At 42.9% G+C, this 22,251-nt stretch overlaps 1 protein-coding gene across 1 annotated transcript in view; it reads right to left on the minus strand.

Annotated features, from left to right (window-relative positions):
- Window positions 1-2,230: 2,230 nt before the first annotated feature.
- LOC142466165 (uncharacterized) overlaps window positions 2,231-22,251 on the minus strand; it is a 206,534-nt gene continuing 186,513 nt past the window's right edge. Inside the window, exons 82-95 of the mRNA XM_075570996.1 lie at window positions 13,793-13,891; window positions 13,039-13,155; window positions 12,524-12,637; window positions 11,802-11,918; window positions 10,789-10,905; window positions 9,421-9,594; window positions 9,074-9,153; window positions 8,008-8,066; window positions 7,489-7,667; window positions 6,505-6,661; window positions 5,606-5,788; window positions 4,486-4,529; window positions 4,261-4,367; window positions 2,231-3,156 (exon numbers count right to left, since the gene is read on the minus strand). Of these exons, the coding sequence (XP_075427111.1) occupies window positions 3,124-3,156; window positions 4,261-4,367; window positions 4,486-4,529; window positions 5,606-5,788; window positions 6,505-6,661; window positions 7,489-7,667; window positions 8,008-8,066; window positions 9,074-9,153; window positions 9,421-9,594; window positions 10,789-10,905; window positions 11,802-11,918; window positions 12,524-12,637; window positions 13,039-13,155; window positions 13,793-13,891 (1,580 nt within the window). The 3' untranslated portion in view covers window positions 2,231-3,123. The remainder of the gene's footprint in view (window positions 3,157-4,260; window positions 4,368-4,485; window positions 4,530-5,605; window positions 5,789-6,504; window positions 6,662-7,488; window positions 7,668-8,007; window positions 8,067-9,073; window positions 9,154-9,420; window positions 9,595-10,788; window positions 10,906-11,801; window positions 11,919-12,523; window positions 12,638-13,038; window positions 13,156-13,792; window positions 13,892-22,251) is intronic.

Raw genomic sequence — 22,251 nt, forward strand, 5'->3', positions numbered from 1 at the left:
AGTACCACGCCAACACATTATACCACACACGTGGCACGCGACGGCTGCAGCCAGCACAGGCAGGACGTGGCACGTTCACACTGACACGTGGATCTTGGGCTGTTTCTGTTATTTGAAAGCTTTGATGAACCTTTTTAATATTCTTTATTTGCAAACAGAACATTTCAGAACATATTTCAGCCATTTTTCTCTATGGTTTGAATATTAGGTGAAGCATCTTACTAAAGATATGCAGAACATTGTCTAAAGGAAATGACTTTAATAAAGGAAATGTGAAATTCTTTATTAGAGAAGGAGCGGCTCAGTGAGTAACGACACTAACTGGTTCAATTCCCGGTGTCGGCTCCTTGTGACCTTGGGCAAGTCACTTTATCTCCCTGTGCCTCAGGCACCAAAATCCTAGATTGTAAGCTCCCTGGGGCAGGGACCTGTGCCTGCAAAATGTCTCCGTAAAGTGCCACGTAAAACTAGCAGCGCTATACAAGAGCAAACCATTATTATTTATTAACTATTACCTGGCAGAGAACTGCCGTTCTTGCAGTGTGGCTGTAAGTGAGCATTAAGTCACCGCCCGTTCTTGCAGTGAAGGAGTTAATGAGTTCTCTAGCGTGTGGATTGCATGTTTCTCTGAAACGTTTAAATATATAAATATGTATATGTATGTGTATATAAAATATACGTGTCCCAGAGCTATGGGGTATTTGTAGAACATCCCAAATTGTGCAGAATAACACAACATTTAGGATTGTTTTCTTTGTAACAATATTGCACCTTGTGTAGATACAATGCTTGGAATTTGCATTGATACAGTATATCTCTCCAAGAACGTTTCTCTTCGCCCTGCTTGTCCTGTGACTTCTGTATGGATGGACAGAGTGAGGAAATCACGTTGTGGGTATATACAGCACATGTATACGGATGACTCAAGGGCTTTAGATACATTTCCAGTCTCAGAAGCCTTACAATCAGAGTTACGTATCAGGAACATGACTTGATGCCATCATTAGGAAATGTGCATTGCTTCCCTGTCTATCACTTTAGGGATAGGCTGTTCTGCCTGGGAAGAAAGTGATCTAAAGTCCACGGCATGTTTAATTCTGTAACATGGAGCTGGTTTATTTATTTAAAGTGTTTAAACGTGTCAGAGAAGTGTAAAGGAGTTTGCAAAGCTCCGTGTTCGCCTGATTATAAGGTTGTGGTTTTTTTTGTTTGTTTTTTTTTTAAAATAAAGTTAAGTTAAAAATCCATACTCGCCTTATAATCAGGTCCCTTACATTTTGGTGCCTGCTACCAACATGGCAGCCATCTGCAGCTCCGCTGGAGTGGGGGGGGGGGGGGGGGAATACAGGAGAGGGGGAGAAGTACAGAAGAGGGGGGAGAAGTACAGGAGAGGGGGGAGAAGTACAAAGGAGGGGGGAGAGATACAGGAGAGGGGGGAGAAGTACAGGAGAGGGGGGAGAAGTACAGGAGAGGGGGAGACGTACAGGAGAGGGGGGAGAGATACAGGAGAGGGGGGAGAGATACAGGAGAGGCGGGAGAAGTACAGTAGAGAGGGGAGAGATACAGGAGAGGGGGAGAAGTACAGGATAGGGGGGAGACGTACAGGAGAGGGGGGAGAGATACAGGTCTGAGGGGAGAAGTACAGGAGAGGGGGAGAAGTACAGGAGAGGAGGGAGAAGTACAGGAGAGGTTGGAGAAGTACAGGGGAGGGGGAGAGATACAGGAGAGGGGAGAGATACAGGGGCAGGGGGAGAAATACAAGAGAGGGCAGAGAGATATGCTGGAGAATTGAAGAAATATGCAGGAGAGGGAGGTGGGATGCAGGAGAAGGGAGAAAATGCTGCAAAGGGGGGAGAGATACAGGAGAGGGGGAGAGATGCAGGAGAGGGGGAGAGATGCAGGACAGGGGGGGGGGGAACTGCCCCAATAATGTTCCAGTATGTTAGTTTTTTATTACGTGGAGGAACCACTGCATGTCTAAGTATTCATAACTGTTATAAACACAGTGTGTGAAGCACATACAGTAGTACTAAGTATTCTTATCAATGAAAGATCACAGAGGTGCTCTCTGGCTTTATAATCAGGGGCCCCATTGAAAGCTCTCATGGTTAAATTCATATTTGATCATTTCTGTTTCTCCTTTGTTTTGCTTTTCGAGGGAGCAGGAGGTGAAACATTTCACTTGTAACTTAATTAACGACACAACTCTGTAATTAAACATGGAGGGAAATTTATGTTAAAATCGCCAATAACATAAATAAGACAAAAAATTCCATCAAACAATCTTTTTTTACAATCACAATATCATATCCCAAAGTTCCGATACATTATATAATATGTGCAGCATGTCATAGTTAATGATAAATTAATACAAATGTATTATATAAAAATATATTCTTCATTATTGACAATAGGCAAGCAGAGATAAATAATATATTGTGCAAATCTGGATATTACGGTCTTTTTATCATGTCCCCAGACTGGACAATTATGTAGAATATTGTTGAGGCATTCACAGATCTGTATCTTTTTCATGGCGGTGTATTATGGTGCGTTGTGTGGATCTGCGCCCCACTCACGTAAGTAAGTGATAGGGGGAGGGGCTACATCAAAAAATGAGGAGTCAGGGTAAGAGACACAATGTACATGTTACTGGCTGTATCAATGTTAGCTCATCTACCCGTCATTGTCCTTCAGTCTTGTTACATACGTGTAACTCCCAGGCCTGAGCTGGCGTTACCTCATACAGCATGTGAAAGCTCCTGTCTGGGGGTTTGGGAAGAAGTAGAAATAAACATGGTAACAAATTATAAAGTCTCCTTGGTAAACGGTGGGATTTGGGCCCATGGTAAAAACCAACATTCCTCCCAACGACAGAATGCACAGTGTGGTCACCGTCTGGTCCTTAATCCATCGCTCCCTTTTATCTTTTACAGAAAGGCCTGGTCCCTTTCCTAAATATGAAGGCAGCTCCCGTATATAATAGAATGGCAAATGAATTGGTGAAAATGGCATGTTACCCCTTCACCCATTAGGCAGTCCGGCTGTGCTGCATTTTAGCACGGTTGACGTCTCAGTTTTAGAAATCCGGCTAAAACTTCATTGAGAAACTTTTTGTCTTCTTCAGATTTTAATTTCCGGCCTTTTTATCTTTACCTGGAAAACAAACAGACAGGTGGTTATCTGGCAGCTGGCCTGGTCTGGAGAGTAAAGTTACATAAAGATACTTGGTTTGTTGGTATCTCTGGGGTAGAAATGGTTTCCTACATTCTCTGCCAGAGACACAATATACCAAAGGGGGAGAGGGAGTAGGGGGTATGATACTTCTTATTGGCCTAACAAGTAGTTGATATGTTAAAAGTAAAGCAAAAGAAGAGAGCACCATCGATGACTGGAGTCAGGAGGGGATCCAAGTAACAATTCTTTATTGGAGTAAAAGCACAGGAACACCTCCTACGCGTTTCGAACAAAGGTTCTTTATTAAGGAGTAAAAAACTACTGCAGATACACTTCTTTAAATACCCAGCTGATCCGTCTCCGTTTCGCGCCAAATCGCATCATGACATCATCACGTAACCTCCCCGCGCATGCGCATCATAGGGAGGTATAACGTGATGCTTTTGCTTTTACTCCAATAAAGAATTGTTACTTGGATCCCCTCCTGATTCCAGTCATCGATGGTGCTCTCTTCTTTTGCTTTACTCTGGATCTATCAGCAGCCGCACATCATCCACTACAAGGAGGTGTCCGTGAGTAATTAGACTATTATGCCTCACTAGCCCCCAATGAAATTGTCTGTGGTGAGTCCCTCATTCACTCTCAGTTTTCAGGGAATATGGCTTAATACCTTTAACAAGGACTTACTCACTTTATGGCATACACCTCCCTATGTTTTGGGACTGAATGATTTTATTTAAGCTGGGTATTTGAGCATTCTTACAATCTTTCTTGCTAGTTGATATGTTACAAGCTTTCCAACCTCTCAGGGTCCTTCATCAGGTCTGCAGAAATATAAAACCTCTGTTTCCATATTTCTCCCATACCCGACTCAGAACCATAAGAGTTTGGAAAGCTTGTAACATATTAACCATTCGTCGGTCCAGTAGCAGGTACCACACGGCTTACTCCTTCTCCCGCCTTTGTTATTTTACCAAACGGAAGAAAGGACCAACAAGGCTACCCACACTGCCACATGGACATCAAAACATACTGCAGACTAAGAGGTTACATTCTGATGGGGGTCTATAAAATTATATTTACCTCTGCTAATGAGTCAATTTTCTCCAAATGTGGTTTCCAGCTGACTAGATTCGGATCTGATACTAAAGAGGACGTTGGTATTGTTGATTCTTTCATCTTGGTGAAGGCTGGGGAAACGCATGCACAGAGCAGTGAGGTGCTGAGTGTAACACATTGTTACTGGCATTGAAAGTAACACTATTCAGTGGCATTATACACAGGTAGAGGAGAAAGACATGTACTCACAGGAGAATGGGCTGCTCTTCCACAAAAACTCCGTCCTGGAAAGCCTGCAGTGAGAAAGGATGGTTACATTAAATAAAAGGGCGATAGGGAAACCCAGCCTACTGAACCAGACTGAGATACTAATGTGTCAATAGTGATAGGTAAAGGAAAGGTTTCCTTAGAAACAGTGCTTCAGCGAAATGGGGTACAATGGCAATGGTTGCTCAAAAATGTAAATGAACAGGTTAGGACAAGGTTAATAAAGTAATAAAGAGTATTGGACCCAGTGCATCATAAAGCAGGGAGTGATATAAAAGATTAATCTGTCTTTGATGAGGACACATGTATAATGCTAGAAAAGCACCTCATCAGACTAGAAAAAATCTCTCTTACCTGCGGCACTGTTACTGGTCAGCAACTCCCCTGAATCCATGAATGGGGAGAATCAAACTCTTATGGAACCTTGATCCATTGTGTGCGTGCATAGCCTGAAACGCGTTAGAGTTTTTTGCTGTCTCCCCCACTGCACCATGTTTCAATAAAGAAGAATTTTAACCCTCTCATTGCTGGTGTTGATCCCGTCGTTCAGCTGTGCTCCGCTGCTATCCTTGGATAATCTTCTAATGTGTCAATACTTGGATATTACTGGGTACTGAGTGCCACTACGTTTTATTTACAACGTAAATGTGGTAACAAATATGTCAGTCGGTTCTTAACACGAGCACACTATCCACTCCAGATGCACTTGCCTGCTATATAAAGGCAGTGCCATTATCTCCACAAGTTTCCCAATATAATACTGATAGGGTGATTCTATATACTCAAGTGGCGCACAGGTAGTTTTTGTACGAAAACCACTGACTTGAGTATATAGAATTACCTCTTAGATTGCAAGATTTGTGGGATGTAAATACCTCTCCCAATGTTTATTGTAATCTCTGATACACTTGTATCATATGTCCCTGCACTGTGTCCGGCATTGTATGTCTCTGTGTACTTGGTTGGTTCCATATACTGTATGTGTAAAAATCTGCATACACACAAAAATCACTTGCACAGATATGGGAAAGGAAATTCCTTTTTTCAGAAGGGTGTCTTCTTTATAGAATATATAAGCCCCAGACACATCTGTGTCACACACCTTTCTGTGTCCTCTTCGCCACCTTTCTTCTTGTGACAGAAGTAGACAGCGAGTCCAATGCCCAACATGAGAAGGAAGAGGAAGGCCAGAGCTCCGAATAATATCCCGAAGAAAGCGTTCAGGTTCATGGAGAGGGTCTCACACTGCTTCCCGGAGGTGGTGTACATGGTGAAGGGAACACATCTGAGATAAGACAAAAACGTGCGGGGTTAATGCAGCCAGAAATCAACTCTACTCACTATTCTACTAGGATGGAGAGGGGGGGGGGACAAGAAAGAGATAATGAACTCTCTTGATGGGGAAATAGCTAGGGGTCATGGAGGCAGAATGGGGGCAAGTGCGAGTTTGTCAAGCAGGGAGACACCCATAGTATTGCAGACCTATTGCAGATCTATGGCACACAAAGGGGTTAACCTCCAAAAATATATAGGTATCCTCAGTGTTATGAATTCATTTTTGTTTTGGGGGATTTCTGCTTTAATCTGCATGTAATGTCCCATTATCCAGTGTTACATTCTGATTTACAGCTATACATGTTACAGATATGTCAGTGATATTCTCTCATTACTGAGAATTGAACACAATATTTTATTAATATATATATATATATATATATATATATATATAAAGCGAATAAAAGGAAAGAGTGATATTTTCTCCTCAAAAACAGTTAAAGGTTAAGGCTTTAAAAAGTAGTTGTACTGTGTGTTGTGTGACCCCAACTTTGACCACTGACTCTCGTTGGGATAAACCTCCCCCTAATGGGATCTGACTCCTTAACAGGATCAATAACCACAAAGATGTAAATCCAGTCTTATTGTTAAATGCCAGAATGATTCCATGAAATAGATCCCATACGTTGCATGTAACATGTACTAACCCCACCGGGGGCTACTCACCTGCAGATAGTCTCATTCTGCAGCTGCTGACAGATGGCATCATTCTTACAATAACTCCTGCACATTGACACACATTCTAATGTGTCATTGTCCAACGTGTATCCACCGTACCCATACACATCACAGGAGAAATATCCCCGCAGTTCCGCCAGCGACCCTGAAGAAATGAGTGGTAACATATTAGCAAACATAAAGCCTGGGAACTTCTTTAGCAGAGAGATGGGTTGTGCCAGTGTGGTCTTTTCATGATAACTCGGGTGCTTCACCCTTTATTCCAGGAGGAACCAGTGGTGTGCTGCAATACGGGGCTGATTCTGCTAGCAGTGACAGGGTTAAGCAGATCAGATTGCACCCACAGATCACAGACTCTGTCACTTTGCTATCAGAGGGACCTCACACACAGGTGTCTGACACTTGGCTGTTTTATGGATACTCAAAACTCTTTACTTACCTGTTAAAACAGCTGGAACCCTAATTTAATCTATAACAAATTAATAACATTTCTGTTACATACATCTTATGTAATAATGAATATGCTGTGTATAGCGACGAATTATCCCATACAATGTTTGTGCCACTAATTGTACCACTGTACAAGAATCAGTGCACACTGGGAAATACAACATTCCAGCTGCTGTATTACACAGAAGGGATTGGAGAGGGGATGAGGCAAGTTTAGTCATACAGGTTTTTATTTTCCATTAATTAGCTCTCTGTAATGATTAAACCGTTTTTCAACAAAGACATGAAAATGTTTTCATCACATTTACACAAAAAGCCTGTGCACTTCAGTATATAGAAGACCTTTATATGTGTAAGGCATTAATACCTCATTACACGCAGTATTAAACTCATAACTTTGTATATTCAAAACTCACACTCTAACCATTACATCCACCCATAATGCCGTGCGGTGCAGGCGATACATTCTAATTTCCATCTGTAACACAATCTTGATACAATTAAATTATGCACGGGACTCACTTTTGCCGCCGTCTGTGACGTCCTCAATTCTAATATTTGGATCAGTTGCGCGACTTTGCTTCAGAATGAATTCCTTGATGATACCCAGTAATTCCTCATTCAGGATCCTAATCGCCGTGATGTTCGCGGTGTAGTTAAATTCAGAGGTGAGGGTTGACGTGAAATTTTCCAATCCATTTCTACAACAGAATGTAAGAGCGAGGAAATAAATCTCAAAGCGCCGGCAGAAACTGACCCCTGAGGGTGTTTATTCAGAGATACTGTTAACCCAAGGACACAAATAAATACAAAGGCCGAGCTATGTATCAAAGTTTCCCAATTACAAAACCAGAACAAACACAGCAGCGAATGTATCAAGGCAGCAGATACAAATCTTTCTGTAGCATTGATCAATCCTGTGCTGTTTTCTTACATCAGACTTGCAGCTGTGCAACACGGAGACTTAAAAACCATCCCCAGACTCTCATGGTCCTAATGGGAGAAGGAGATCACGTGGTAATGGCAGCAGCTTGTACTCACCGGAAATTACTGATGTTATTAAACCCGGGTATTGAAAGATCTTTCATGACTTGCTGAACCTGGAGAGACACAGGTGTTTCATTAGTACGGTTATTACATTAATAACAGGAAGTGCCAGCATTAAGATATTATGTGGCCTGCAGTCCTAGCAGGATCGTTGAGTTATTTCTTTGCAACCCGACTGTAGCGCTAAAAAGAAGTAAAAACCTTAATACAATATGTGTGGTACTGTATGTCTGGAGGTCGCTATATGACATCTTATATATGGTGTATAGGGGGTTTCATGCATCTCTGATAATGGGTATCAGAGCGCGATCGGGGGGCGCTAACTGCCCAGACACCCATTATCTGAGCTGGGTGAATCCCCTCATAGTTTGCTGTCTGAAATGAGGTTACGCACATAGTGTCGTGTTGCATACAGGAGTGATACAATATAAATGAAAACAGAATTGTGTATTTGTAAAAAATAAATCATTATTGCAATATTTAATAATAGACATACTGTGAAAATAATAACAAATGTTAACGTATTCAGTATAATGAAACATTATATGTGTTATGTGCGTTGTTTGCGCTAATATACCTGTCCAAAAACAATTTTTGACGCTTGAAACGCACATTGAAAAAAAGGTTAGTACATAAATGCGCACACATGCAATATACTTCTTCATTTTCTAGCATCAATTTAATGCCAAATATTCAGTTTGTGACAGTACATAGTCTCCTCTGTCATTTAGAGTTTGCTCTGAGTTTGATATATTCCTGATCAGCAGATTGGACACGGCAATTAAACTAGAGGAGAAAAACACATTCCCGCTTTAATCTGCATCAAGAATCCTCTGTACCGTGTTCCATTTAAACCCTCGCCGTGCGTGTAACTCCGACCCCATGTATGTAACACATCAATATACTGTATGTGCAGTTTGTAAAGCATGTTAAACGTGCACATTTGCAGTACAGAAAGCGGGTACGTTTGTGATCGGAACAGCTTAGTTCCCCGGGGCCGAACACAGAAATTATAATGAATCAAACATGAAACCCGCGCCCCAAGATGACATGTACATACCTTGTTGTAAGCTTCGGTTTCACTGATAGTTGATTTGATCGTTGATTTGAGTCTTAACTGCACAGTTCTCTTTGGTGTATCTACAGACAAAATAAATAATATGTCTCATTTACAATATATTCAGCCTTAAAATGTAACGAAGTTAACGACTCCGCTGATTAATGAAGAACACATGGATCTGACACCTTTAAATGAACCAACATGACCACTCTAGATAGGTTGTATGTGCCTGTGGCACGGAAGATGTTAATTCAAATCGGCCCCAATAAAGACCCCTCTCTGCAGTATAACCTGCATTAGCAGAGCTACAGGGAGCGCGTGACACCAAAGATCAGACCTGGACTCACCTGGCTTAGCCTGCGCAGGGAAATTGTTGCCAGCGATGGTGCAGCGCTCATCAGTGAATGCCGGGTGACACGCACATATCTGGGAGGAGCAGGACTGCCCCACCCTGGAGCAGGTTCCTCCAATGCCGCAGTAGTTTTGGTCACAGGGAGCACAGGTACACACCCTGCCATTCCCTGCAAATATGAAGGAAAAAATGGAATATATATCACCATAAATTAGTGTGTTATACAACATTGTACTTCAAAGTCCATGTAGCTGTATTGGTCCTGGAGAGAAGGAGATCTGTTGATACCTTTTAGCGAAAGAACATTCAAGTTCCTTATAGATTAAATAAAAGTGTAACGAGCTTTCCAAACATTAAGTGACTCACTACACTGGCAGAAGAAACCAATGAGGTTTCAAAAGCTTTGTACAGTACAATTTCATTGATGAAGAACGCTAATGTTGGAGAGCTTGTTTCTAGCAAGTTTAATTCCTACTTTAACACAGAATCAGTGTGCTAAGGGTTAATGTCTGTGTATGCTTACTGCTATGTGTTTCGTCAGCCCTGCCCACTGGAAGGTTAATGACCCAGGAGGACAAAAGACTTTGAAACCACAGCTGCATTCAATCTGAACCCTTCAGTCTACATCGTCGTCACCCCAAAGGCGGACAACCGAAGGGCAGCCATAGGGTGTCAGACATTTGCAGCCGTTCGCTGATGTTTGGTGATATTAAATCTGCTCTATTTCAATCTGAAACTCACCAGCCCTTTTAGCCACTGTACCCAATTTTCAAACTCTAACTGTCCATGAAATGTCTGTGAATTGACTGTGTAGCCTCTGTTCATTTAATGTAACAATGAGTTATCATAACTCTGTGCCCAGGACATACTGGGAAACGAGAGGTAACTCTCAATGTATTACTTCCTGGTAACACATTTTATAAATAAATAAAATAAATAACACTTCCGGAATCACAAGCCGATGCAGACAGGCCAAAACTGCTGTAGTGTATTGGTACATTGGAGGTGATCCCATTTGCTCCTTGTCGTGTTACAATTGTTCATGCTTGTGTCAGTGTGTGCTGTTGTCAAATGTACAAACTTGCTAATGTATTTTGCATTTGACCTTGATCTCTCAGGCCCAGAGGTCACCTCCAACCTGTCAGGGTTATTAGACAAAGAGGAAAAGGAAACACTGACAGTTCCAGATGCCAACATTGATGCATCCTATTATATTCTGGTGTTGGTGCAGGTGGCATGGATTGCTGATACCCAGCACAACGTGCTCAGTTACCTGACAGCAATACCGAAAAGGCATTCATTAAAAGAAGAGGAGCCTTACTCTGATATGGGTTTGCCGGTAGAAAGGTATTTAGGGAGTTACCTGTGAATCCTGCATTACATTCACAGATGTACTTTCCAATGGTGTTGGTGCATTTGGCGTTAGGCGAGCACGGATTGCTCGCACACTCATTAATATCAGCACAAAGTGTTCCATTACCTTACAGGAAACAAAGAAATGCAACAAATAGTTATAATCCGACACTACAAAGCACATAAAAGGGAGATTCGTGGTATTCAGGAAAATGGCTGACAAGTCCATCTGCAGAAGGGATGTTTGAGGTCTGTAACTCCATTTGTAACCGTATCTAGGACAAAGTCTTAACCTGTCCAAAAAAATATTACAAGTCATGAAAGTAGGATTGTCTATTTGTGTGATATACCTCAAGAAGACGAAGTTCTGCCACCTTTTTGGGAATCAACAAGGAGCTGTATATAGTATATCGAGCTGTATTTAGTGATTATGATATTATTAGGAAAAGGCATGGAATAGTACCTGGGAGACAGAGAAATTCTGTTTGCAATCAGATGACTTCAACTAATATTCAATGAGTTAGCTGTGAATACTATGTTACAGGCACATGTGTAGTACCCGATGGTACACGTGACATTGTGTACACATAACCTGTCTAGACACAGATCAATATCAGCACAAAGAATTTCATTACCTGCTTCACCTGTACAGACAGACAGGTGTAAATGACTTCTGGAATTTCTTTAATGCATCACAAGTCATCAGCTAATTAAAAGAGGGGCCCTGCTCACGGTGGAGATCCAATATTGTCTCCTACAAGTTAAGGACTAAACAAAGCTCTGTATCTCTGTATACAGGAGGGAGGAGGAATAATGTCTCAGCTCTGCAGTTACTGAGAGAGAAAGGAGAGAAGACTAAGGAGACACTGACCTACTGGGCAGCACTATTATAAAAACACTCTGCTAACCAGCACTTTAGGACAATCCCAAGTACAGTACGCTGCTATCTCTGAGACGGTCAGTGAGGAGACGGTCAGTGAGGAGCAGCTCGGGTCTGCAGGTAAAAGGTATTTAATGAGTTACCTGTGAATCCTGCGTTACAGGCACATGCAAAGCTCCCGATGGTGTTGGTGCAGGAGGCGTTAGGTGAGCAGGGAGTGCTCGCACACTCATTAATATCAGCACAATCAGTTCCATTACCTTATAAAACAAAGACACGTAACAATAAGACATGGAGAATCAGACAATACAAAGCACATTAACAGAGACCAGTAATATTCAGAACAATGTCCACAATTTGTATCTGGAGAAGGTGAGTTTGATGTCTGTAAAGTTTGCAACAGAATCTTGGAAGAATTCTCAATAAAATATATTAAAAGTGATCAAAGTGTGAACATATTAAGAAGCGCTAAGATCCTCATTAACAGCATCACAGCGCAATTCACTTCCTAAAAATACCAAGTGCTTCCTTCTTACATGTTAAGGCATACCTACTGATGTGAATGTGTTTCTAATGATCATTTCTGTAATTCGGGAGTTTTCTTTTATAAACCTGGTGTTTCTTCAAGTCAAACAAATAAAAGTGTTTTTTTCAGGTAGACAACTGAGACTGAACTTAGTTAATATATATTCAAAATCCAATAGTATTTTTTTCTCTTTTCTTTGCTGAAATTGTTGTCAGCCAGAGGGTGTCAAAATTAAAGCAGGGTGTCCCACCCAAGAGGTGTCTGCACACATATTATTACTCTATCACAGGCTGAGCTTATGAAATGTGTGCTCTAGTGTCCTAGAAAATAACAAGTTACCTGTGAATCCTGCGTTACAGGCACATGTAAAGCTCCCGATGGCGCTGGTACAGGTGGCGTGGGGTGAACATGGACTGCTCAGACACTGATCAACAGCACAAAGTATTCCATCACCTGAAACAGCAATACAGACAGACAGGTGTAAATGACTCCTGGAGATTCTTTAACGCATCACAAGTCATTGTCTAATTAAAAGAAGAGGGGCCCTGCTCAAGGTGGAGATCCAATATTGTCTCCTACAAGTTAAGGACTGACAAGCAGTGAACAAAGCTCAGTATCTCTGTATACAGGAGGGAGGAGGAATAATGTCTCAGCTCTGCAGTCACTGAGAGAGAAAGGAGAGAAGACTAAGGAGATACTGACCTACTGGGCAGCACTATTATAGAAACACTCTGCTAACCAGCACTTTAGGACAATCCCAAGTACAGTACGCTGCTATCTCTGAGACGGTCAGTGAGGACACGGTCAGTGAGGAGCAGCTCGGGTCTGCAGGTAAAAGGTATTTAATGAGTTACCTGTGAATCCTGCGTTACAGGAACATGCAAAGCTTCCGATGGTGTTGGTGCAGGAGGCATTAGGTGAGCAGGGAGTGCTCGCACACTCATTAATATCAGCACAATCAGTTCCATTACCTTATTAAACAAAGACACGTAACAATAAGACATGGAGAATCAGACAATACAAAGCACATTAAACAGAGATGTTTAATATATAGTTTAGTCACATAGTTTGAGCAGTCCTATCCTTCCTTTATTGATTATCTTATTGCACAACATTAACCGGGGGAGGGTTAATTTTCCCAGTTAATATTGTGGCAAAAGATAAACAATAAAGGAAGGTGCGGACTGCTCAAACTATGTGACTAAACAGTATATTAAACATCTCCCTTATAAATAGCATTACAATGTGGCATGTATGTTACACTGCTATTGTATTGTCTCAAAACACTTTGTAACACTGTGTGCGGAACTGATGAGGGATCTCCTGAGATTTTGTGCGCTCCCAGAATAGATCCACATAGTTTTATTAAGTGTTTTGAGACAATACAACTCTTTACAATTATAAGGAATTTTAAAGTAAATGCCACAGTGTTGATTTTTTATAAGGGGTATATTTATTTTTCAGTCCTGTGGAGGAGCTGTCTCCCTTCATTTGTTAATTGCAACTATATAACTTCCGTGGGGAACTTGCAATGTGATGGAGATATATAAAATATATTTTATTTGTTGGATATCACCTTTTATCACGTTTACATTGCAGAATACTCACCAGTAAACCCCTGCTTGCAGGTGCAGCTATAGCTCCGCAGGGTGTTAGTACAGGTAGCATTTGGGGAACATGAATTATTTTGGGAGCATTCATCAATATCTGTCAGAATAAACAGAGCACAAGTGATCTGAATATCATCAGAAGAATGTGACTTCTTTATACATTTACCCGAACAGAATAGAGAATGTAGCAATATGCACAATAAAGTTCAATAGCACAAATATTAGACTAACTTTCCTATGTCTGGTTAATAGCTATTCTTTATATAATGATGCAGAGGATGTAAACAAGAGTTCATAGTATATAACAAATACAAATGTCAGGCTCATATCATGTGTGAGATTATGTAAGAAGTGTCAGGCCTAATATCCTAAGATTCCCTCTCATGCTGTTTGCTTTAATGGGGGTGACTATTTCCCCCTTTTGCTGTTACAGAAGAATTGATAAATAACATTGATACACGAGATTGATACACGAGATTGATACACGAGATTGATACCCGAGATTGATACCCGAGATTGATACCCGAGATTGATACCCGAGATTGATACACGAGATTGATACCCGAGATTGATACCCGAGATTGATATCCGAGATTGATGCACGAGATTGATGCACGAGATTGATGCACGAGATTGATACACGAGATTGATACCCGAGATTGATACCCGAGATTGATACCCGAGATTGATACACGAGATTGATACCCGAGATTGATACCCGAGATTGATACCCGAGATTGATACACGAGATTGATACACGAGATTGATACACAAGATTGATGCACCACAGAGGAGCAATTCCTATGAGATGAATGCACTCTCCTGTGCCACAATTACCGGCTATTATCATTTCTTCCCATCTAGCCGGTGCTGCTCTCTATAGACACACCTGGCCTGTGTACTAACCATATGGGACACTCCTGCTATGGACAGGTTAGTGGGACTGTATCCTTAAAGCAATACAAAGTGAATTGTGTCAAGTGGTTATAAAATAAGCGGCTTTCAAATGAAACCCTCTTGGCCAATAGCCCGCATTGGTTTTACTGCTGTTACTCACCTGAGCAGTGCAGCCCATCCCCAGCGAGCCCCTCAGGACACGGCCCACAGCCTGTTTTCGGGTCACATGTTACCCCAAGGAAACAACCTTGAGTGCAGAGATCTGGAGGGGTCCTGCAGAAGGCTCCGGAGTAATTACTTGCGCAGTTACAGCTCGCCACCTGTTTAATGATCAGAACAAACAGCTGATTCAATGTAACAGCATTTCAAGATACTCCAAGGAAAATAAACAGAATATCTAATAACAGATGTGAAACATATTGCAATAGTGTAATTATAACAGGTAACCTTGTATGTACAATGGATAAAGGTGCAATATAAGAAATTTATTCATAATTGTATTATTCATTGATTAAGAAAATAATGTGTATGAAGCCACCCAGCACTTAGGTATTTGGGGATGATAAGGAGGGAACATTAACACAAGCACTGAGGTCACTTGGGTGACAAATTAATCTGTTCCCCATACTCACATAAAGAGAAGTGTTATTAATTCTGGAGACCTGGATATAGTCACATTCACTGCTGACATTACAGTCACAGACAACAAACTTGGGTTGGAAGGACGAGGAGAGGTTCTGGGAATCTGTGGCTAAGAGCTGGAAGGTGAAGCCCTCCGTGCTGGATGGGATCCAGGTCAGAAGCCCTTCATCTGAGCAGAAAGTAAGGAGATCCATAAGAAGAGGCGAAGTGTGTGTGACTTTGCTCTACTAATAACAAAAGCAGCTTTATCCAGAGAGATTCATCATCTGCCACCTGCACATAGCTGACCACTGACGCTGAGCTCCCAGCGAGATGGGAGGGAGAAATATGGAAATGTCGCCCTAAGTACATGTTTCAGAGAGGAGCGTTGTGACAGAAAGGAAATATAGAAGGAAACAAATGAGTACTCCAGCATTAGGGGAGACCTTTCATATTTGTACTAATAATAAATATTATAAGACAAGATTTCGAGAGTTCTCCTCTCTTCCTCAGGTCGGCGATACTGATTTACAGAGATTCCATGAGCTTAACACAGGTGAAAAAAAAGCCATCTAAGGCAGATCATACAGAGAAGGGATAAACAGACAGAGCAATAAATGGATGAAAGGGACAGTGAGACACAGGACCATACATCCATCAGCAGTGTGCAGGGGGGGGGAGTAAGGGACAGTGAGACAGGACCATCCATCAGCAGTGTGCAGGGGGAGAGGGGGTAAGGGACAGTGAGATACAGGACCATCCATCCATCAGCAGTGCGCAGGGGGAGCGGGTTAAGGGAAAGTGAGACACAGGACCACACATCCATCAGCAGTGTGCAGGGGGGAGAGGGGGTAAGGGACAGTGAGACATCGGACCATCCATCAGCAGTGTGCAGGGGGGAGAGGGGGTAAGGGACAGTGAAACAAAGGACCATACATCCATCAGCAGTGTGCAGGGGGGAGAGGGAGTAAGGGACAGGGAGACACAGGACCATACATCCATCAGCAGTGTGCAGGGGGGCGAGGGGTAAGGGACATTGAGACACAGGACCACATATCCATCAGCAGTGTGCAGGGGGGAGAGGGGGTAAGGGACAGTGAGACATCGGACCATCCATCAGCAGTGTGCAGGGGGAAGAGGGGGGAAGGGACAGGGAGACACAGGACCATACATCCATCAGCAGTGTGCAGGGGGGAGAGGGGTAAGGGAAAGTAAGATACAGGACCATACATCCATCAGCAGTGTGCAGTGGGGGGGGGGAGGGGATGGGGGAAGGGACAGTGAGACACAGGCCAATACATCCATCAGTAGTGTGCAGGGGGGGAGGGAGGGAGAGGGGGTAAAGGTCAGTGAAACACAGGACCATCCATCAGCAGTGTGTATGGTCCGGTATCTCACTGTCCCTTACCCCCTCTTCCCCCTATGCACACTGCTGATGGATGTATGGCCTTGTATCTCACTGTCCCTTCTCCCCTCCCCCCACTGCACACTGCTGATGGATGTATTGTCCTGTATCTCACTCTGTCCCTTAACCCCTCTCCCCCCACCCACTGCTGATGGATGATTGGTCCTGTGCCTCACTGTCCCTTTGATCCAATTTGTTGCTATGTTTATTTATCCCTTCGCTGTATCATCTGCTTAGATAGCTATCTTTCTTGTTATACACCTGTGTTAAGTTCATGGAATCTCTGTAAATCAGTATCGTCAACCAGAGGAAGAGAGGAGAACTCTCGTAAGCTTGTCTTATAATATCTATTGTTAGTCCAAATAACAAAAGTCTCCCCTAATACTGAAGTACTCATTTAGGGGGAAGGAGAGTATTGGCATCTGCGGCACAGTGCTCTGTTTTCTGACCCTGTGTGGTCACAACGCTTTCTTGTAACCTCCGTGTGTGAGTGTTAACTTTTGTGTATTTTTCTGTGCAGGAAGCAATGTTGCACTATTATTTGCGTTTTTGTTTGATGTATTTTGGGGTCCCGTATAATATCTGGATCATCTGCAGAAGATGCAAACTCTGTTTAACTTGGTTTACAACCCAATTGCCTTATTATTTCCCACACCCGTGAGTGTGATATTGTGCACCCATCTTTAATGACCTAAAGGAAATATAGAAGGTGCATGAGAGAGAGATGTGAGAATGAGGAGAGTAGCATTTATGTGATCTGAGAGAGATATTTGGGGAATGCTCACCTGTTACTTTCACATCCTTATGAGAGACGGCAGCAGTGACCTTGACTCCTGTCCCATTGGTGCTGTACTGCACGCTGACTCTATCCAGTGTGAAGGCCTGAATGGTCTCATTGCCAGTAATAAGCGGAGGGAAGGAATCTGAAACACACACAGGAGGGATCAGTTACACACATGAGGAGGGTTGTGTGAAGTAGTTGAGATATTGCTCTTCAATACACAATCTGGTGTAATATGGATCCCTGCTTTAATCATTTACATCCTGTGATCACATGACTTGTCCCTGTATCTCAATATCTACCAACAGCATTATTGGCCAGAATGTGAGAAACACTCTCTCCTACCTCACAGGAGTACCAAATCCTAGTATTGGCTGCATGGGGATAATAAGGTTTTATTGCAAAGTGATTTGGAACTGAAAGGTGCTGCAGAAATACAAGAGACCCCAGAGCCAATGAGACACACAACCACATGTAATCATCATCCACCCTTCATCATCAGATTATTTTACCACATTCACACGACAGTGAAGGGGTTAACCTGTAATAGTCCACCCCGAAAAGTAGATTGCATTGTCCCATCATGATAATGGCACTTACTCAGAATCAGGTTGGTTTGCTGGAATGCCTCTGACACTCGCAGAGTTGATAAGCCCAGGTCTGTGCTATTCGTGGTCAGAGCATCGTAGATACATTGCGTGTTATTACTGCACAGGGCTGACACCCGATCGTACTCTGCAGGATTTGTATCGTTTTTAAGATCCCTCAGGAAGATGGGTTTGAACGTGCCCGAGCTGTTCACTGATGTTCCCCAATCGTTCCTGGTAAACAGGCTGCCCTCAGTGACTGCCCCTGTTTAGTAGAAAACATCTATTAGAAGACCAGGTATGCAAGAAGTGCAGTCTGTGGGTAAGAGAACAGCTCATGGATTCACAACTTCATTCGTTCAAATCTTACCACTGACACCTTCTATAATCTTAGCATCATTGTTGTTTCTGCTGGTGTTTAATTCTGAGATTAGAATGTAAGCTCTTTAGCATAGGAACTGTGCCCGTATATGGCTTTGTCCAGTGTTATATAATACACAATACCATATAATACATTAAACAACAATAATTCAAGCTAATTCCAGATGATGTCATATGGCAAAGCATCACTTAGCATTACTGACCGTAAACATGTGGCTCTAAAAAATGTTGGACACTTACATGTCATCCCATAGTTAAAGATTTCTTCCTCCGAGCTGGTGCTGGGAACGGTTGTGCCATTCGGCTTCATGAAATCATCACTCTGATTAAAGTTCCAAATTCCTGAAAATTAAAGTGATGACATCATCAAAGAAGCAAAAAGAAACTAACATGCGATTAACACGTATAATGGGAGAATCTTCCCCCCGTGCATGTCCTGCTCTTTAGATGTTGAACATCATGATTTTCCTAATCCTTAGCATCTACCTGGGCTTTGAGGAGAGCTACATTAAACCTAACGGACATTTAATATGTATAATACTTAGATCTCCTGAATGGAGCATCAGCATTGTAAATGATAATAAAATATCTCCTAAAGTCAGTTAAAAAAATGTGATCAGTGCAGGCTGCTACTTTAAAGAGGAACCGATCCGCACCCACTTGGAAAGCCATTCATCCTACGTTTAAACATGGATACATGGAGTATTAATTAGAATGTGCTTCTTCAGGGGCCACAATGTTTCACTCATTTTGGTCGCTGCACTTTGTAGAGCCCATGACAGTTACAGTAGCACAGAAAGCCCGATACCCACCCAGCAAGCCTCGGGTCTTGTTGATGAATTGGGGTGGGAGACTGGTTATGGCGTTCAGGATTCCCGAGGAGGCCGACACTGACACAGAGAGAAGTCCCTCAAAGGTGGCTGTGACCGAGTTATTCTTCAGCAAGAAGACGGCGGGGTTGGAATTGTGAATCTCTGCCTCCATGTCTGTGAATATAGTCAGGCAAAGATATAAATCATCACGTGAGCCTTAAACCCCTTTGTTCCTAGAGGGGCCAGGAATGTCACATTTTGAGAGGTTACAAAAGTACAGTCTGTGCCATATTATAAAAATATTCAAACAAAATGTTTAATTTAATAATAAAATTCATGTATAATTTATTTGCTAAGTTTCATTATTAAACCTTTGTATACAGTGAATACAATGTGTACAATGGACCTTTAACATCTGCATTTGACACGTACAGATGTAGTGAGCTGCAGTATTCTACAGGCAGCCGGAGGAAGACATGGAAAAAAGTACAGTTACAGCAATCTCCTCCTGCACCGATCTTCATAGTGCTGTGACCGTGGGGTGCAGGAAGCTCATGGTTGCATGCAGCCTGAGAGGTGGGAACACCATAGCTCAATACATCATTAAGGGCTATATTCATCTCGCATAAAACAAGAAACCCACAAGTGACAGTCGTGAGATAAAAACCTGAAAGCAAAGCTGCGTGTAAATGCGAAGCACCTACCTTCTGAAAATGTGAAGGTGATTTCCTGTCCATTCAGATAAACTGTTATAGTGTCATTACCTCCAAGATACCACTCCACCTGCAAGAGGAACGGAGCAGAAACAATACTTGTACTAAGGGTGAGGAACACACCTATGGGCCTTTATCTTTTGTTATATACACCTATGCCTGAAATTACCGACTGGTTATTATTCTTGGCCCATCTGGGTATTATTTAGCAGTGGTAATATCCCAATATGCAGAGAGTCTAACATTTTCTGGACCCAAAGCTGCTATTGATTCTCTCATTCTCTCTCTCTCTCTCATTCTCTCTCTCTCTCTCATTCTCTCTCTCTCATTCTCTCTCTCTCTCTCTCTCATTCTCTCTCTCTCTCTCATTCTCTCTCTCTCTCTCATTCTCTCTCTCTCTCTCATTCTCTCTCTCTCTCATTCTCTCTCTCTCTCATTCTCTCTCTCTCTCTCTCTCTCTCTCTCTCTCTCTCTCTCTCTCTCTCTCTCTCTCATTCTCTCTCTCATTCTCTCTCTCTCTCTCTCTCTCTCTCTCTCTCTCGTTCTGCTTTTCTGCTCACGTGTACAGAAATCTCTGCCTTATTCTAGTCTCTCCCTCAGTAACTATTAACATTGTTCTTTATTGTAATCTCCTCTTTATTTATTTTTTACCTCTGAACTCAATCAATCTCCCACCCGCACACCCACTCAAAACAGCCCCCCTAAATTGCCCTCACGCTTGTACATTCAAGCCGAGTTCGCTCTGGTCCTTCTAACCTTACACTTACTGTAACATTTGTAGTATTGGCGCTGTACTGTGCAGCAAAAGCCCCAAAGTTGGTGGCCCGAGCTATGCCGGTCTGGGCAGTACGCCCCTGCAGGATGAGGGAGGTTCCTGAATCCGAAGCATTCAAGAGAAGGAAATCTCCCAGCCCATTGAAATTGTAACTGAGCCCATCCAGGGTGGTAATGTGCGGGTCTCCAAACATCCATCCTGGGAAAGAGAACACAGGATAACAACTGCGTATAGTGCAGAGAACACACAGCTGCCAATGCCACATGGCATCAATATTTTGCTACATTGGGGGTTATTCATTAAACTGTTGTAACCCTGTTTCCCCCCCCCCCACACAGTCTCTACTGGAGTGTGAGGGGTGCATGGGGGCTGTTGTGGGGGAGCCAGGACCGGGCTTCTGGGGTGTTAGCCTCCATGATATCTTAGTGGTGCAGCGCCTCCATCTTCTATACTCCCAGGGTAATGGGACAGGACCGGTATAGAAGAACCCCTCAGGTCCCAGGGTTATACTCTCCAAATCACACACAGTCTTTACGGATGCAGAACAGTCTCTTTATTTGACAGAGCAACAATATCCCAACGACAAGGCTTTTAGCAGCCGCACTACAATCGCCAGGGCGAGGTACAACCCACTCACCTCCCACGACTTGGTCTGAGCTAGGGCTGCAATACCCCATGGCCCACCTCCGAGGTTAGCATCGAGGTGGGTCTTGAATTCTCTCCCCATCACCCCTGGCAGAGGGGTGAGGGCATTGGTCCACCAGTCTATACTTCTACCAGCTCTACTGTTAGACGCTGATCGGTTTGGTTCCTCTCGCTCTCATCTGGCACACTGCGCCGGGGAGCCCGTAGCCTCCTGATACTCCTTGGACCGTTCCACAGGATTCGTGGCTCATGGCATAATACTCAGCAGCTCTAGACTCTCGATATCACTGCTCACTCAAACTCTTCCTAAGCTACTCTCTCTTTTGAAGAACCATCAACAAGAGAGGAACACGGCACACAGCAAGGACGAAGAACCACTCTACTCCCCAGAGTGGGCTGCTAAATATAGAGCTAGCCCCTCCCCTTATGGAGTCAGAAGAACCTCCCCTCTTGCTCACGCCTGCAGCAGAGTCCAGGCCTGCGTCTACCACTCAGGTTAGGGCTATGAAGGGGGAAACCCCATAATGATTACTGGCGCCTGATCTTAACAGGACTTACCGCAGTAGAAGGAAGATAGGTATAGCCTGAGCTGTTTACAGGGGGCTACACTGTGATAGCCCCTTCAGCACCATCTCAGTTTAACGGAACCTCCCTCAGGATCTAGTTTCATGCCTCTCATCTCATCATGCCACCCTTGAAGGTTTCCATATAAGAGATATTGATGTAATTGCTTGATTAAACAATGTGTATAATAATGGTAATACATGGCCAGGATCATTACAGTATAACTGGAAATCCAGGAGTGCTGGTGAATGTGAGCATGGGAGTCTTGCAATGCAT

This window comes from Ascaphus truei, chromosome 14 (assembly GCF_040206685.1).
Source record: "Ascaphus truei isolate aAscTru1 chromosome 14, aAscTru1.hap1, whole genome shotgun sequence".
Taxonomy (NCBI): Eukaryota; Metazoa; Chordata; class Amphibia; order Anura; family Ascaphidae; genus Ascaphus; species Ascaphus truei.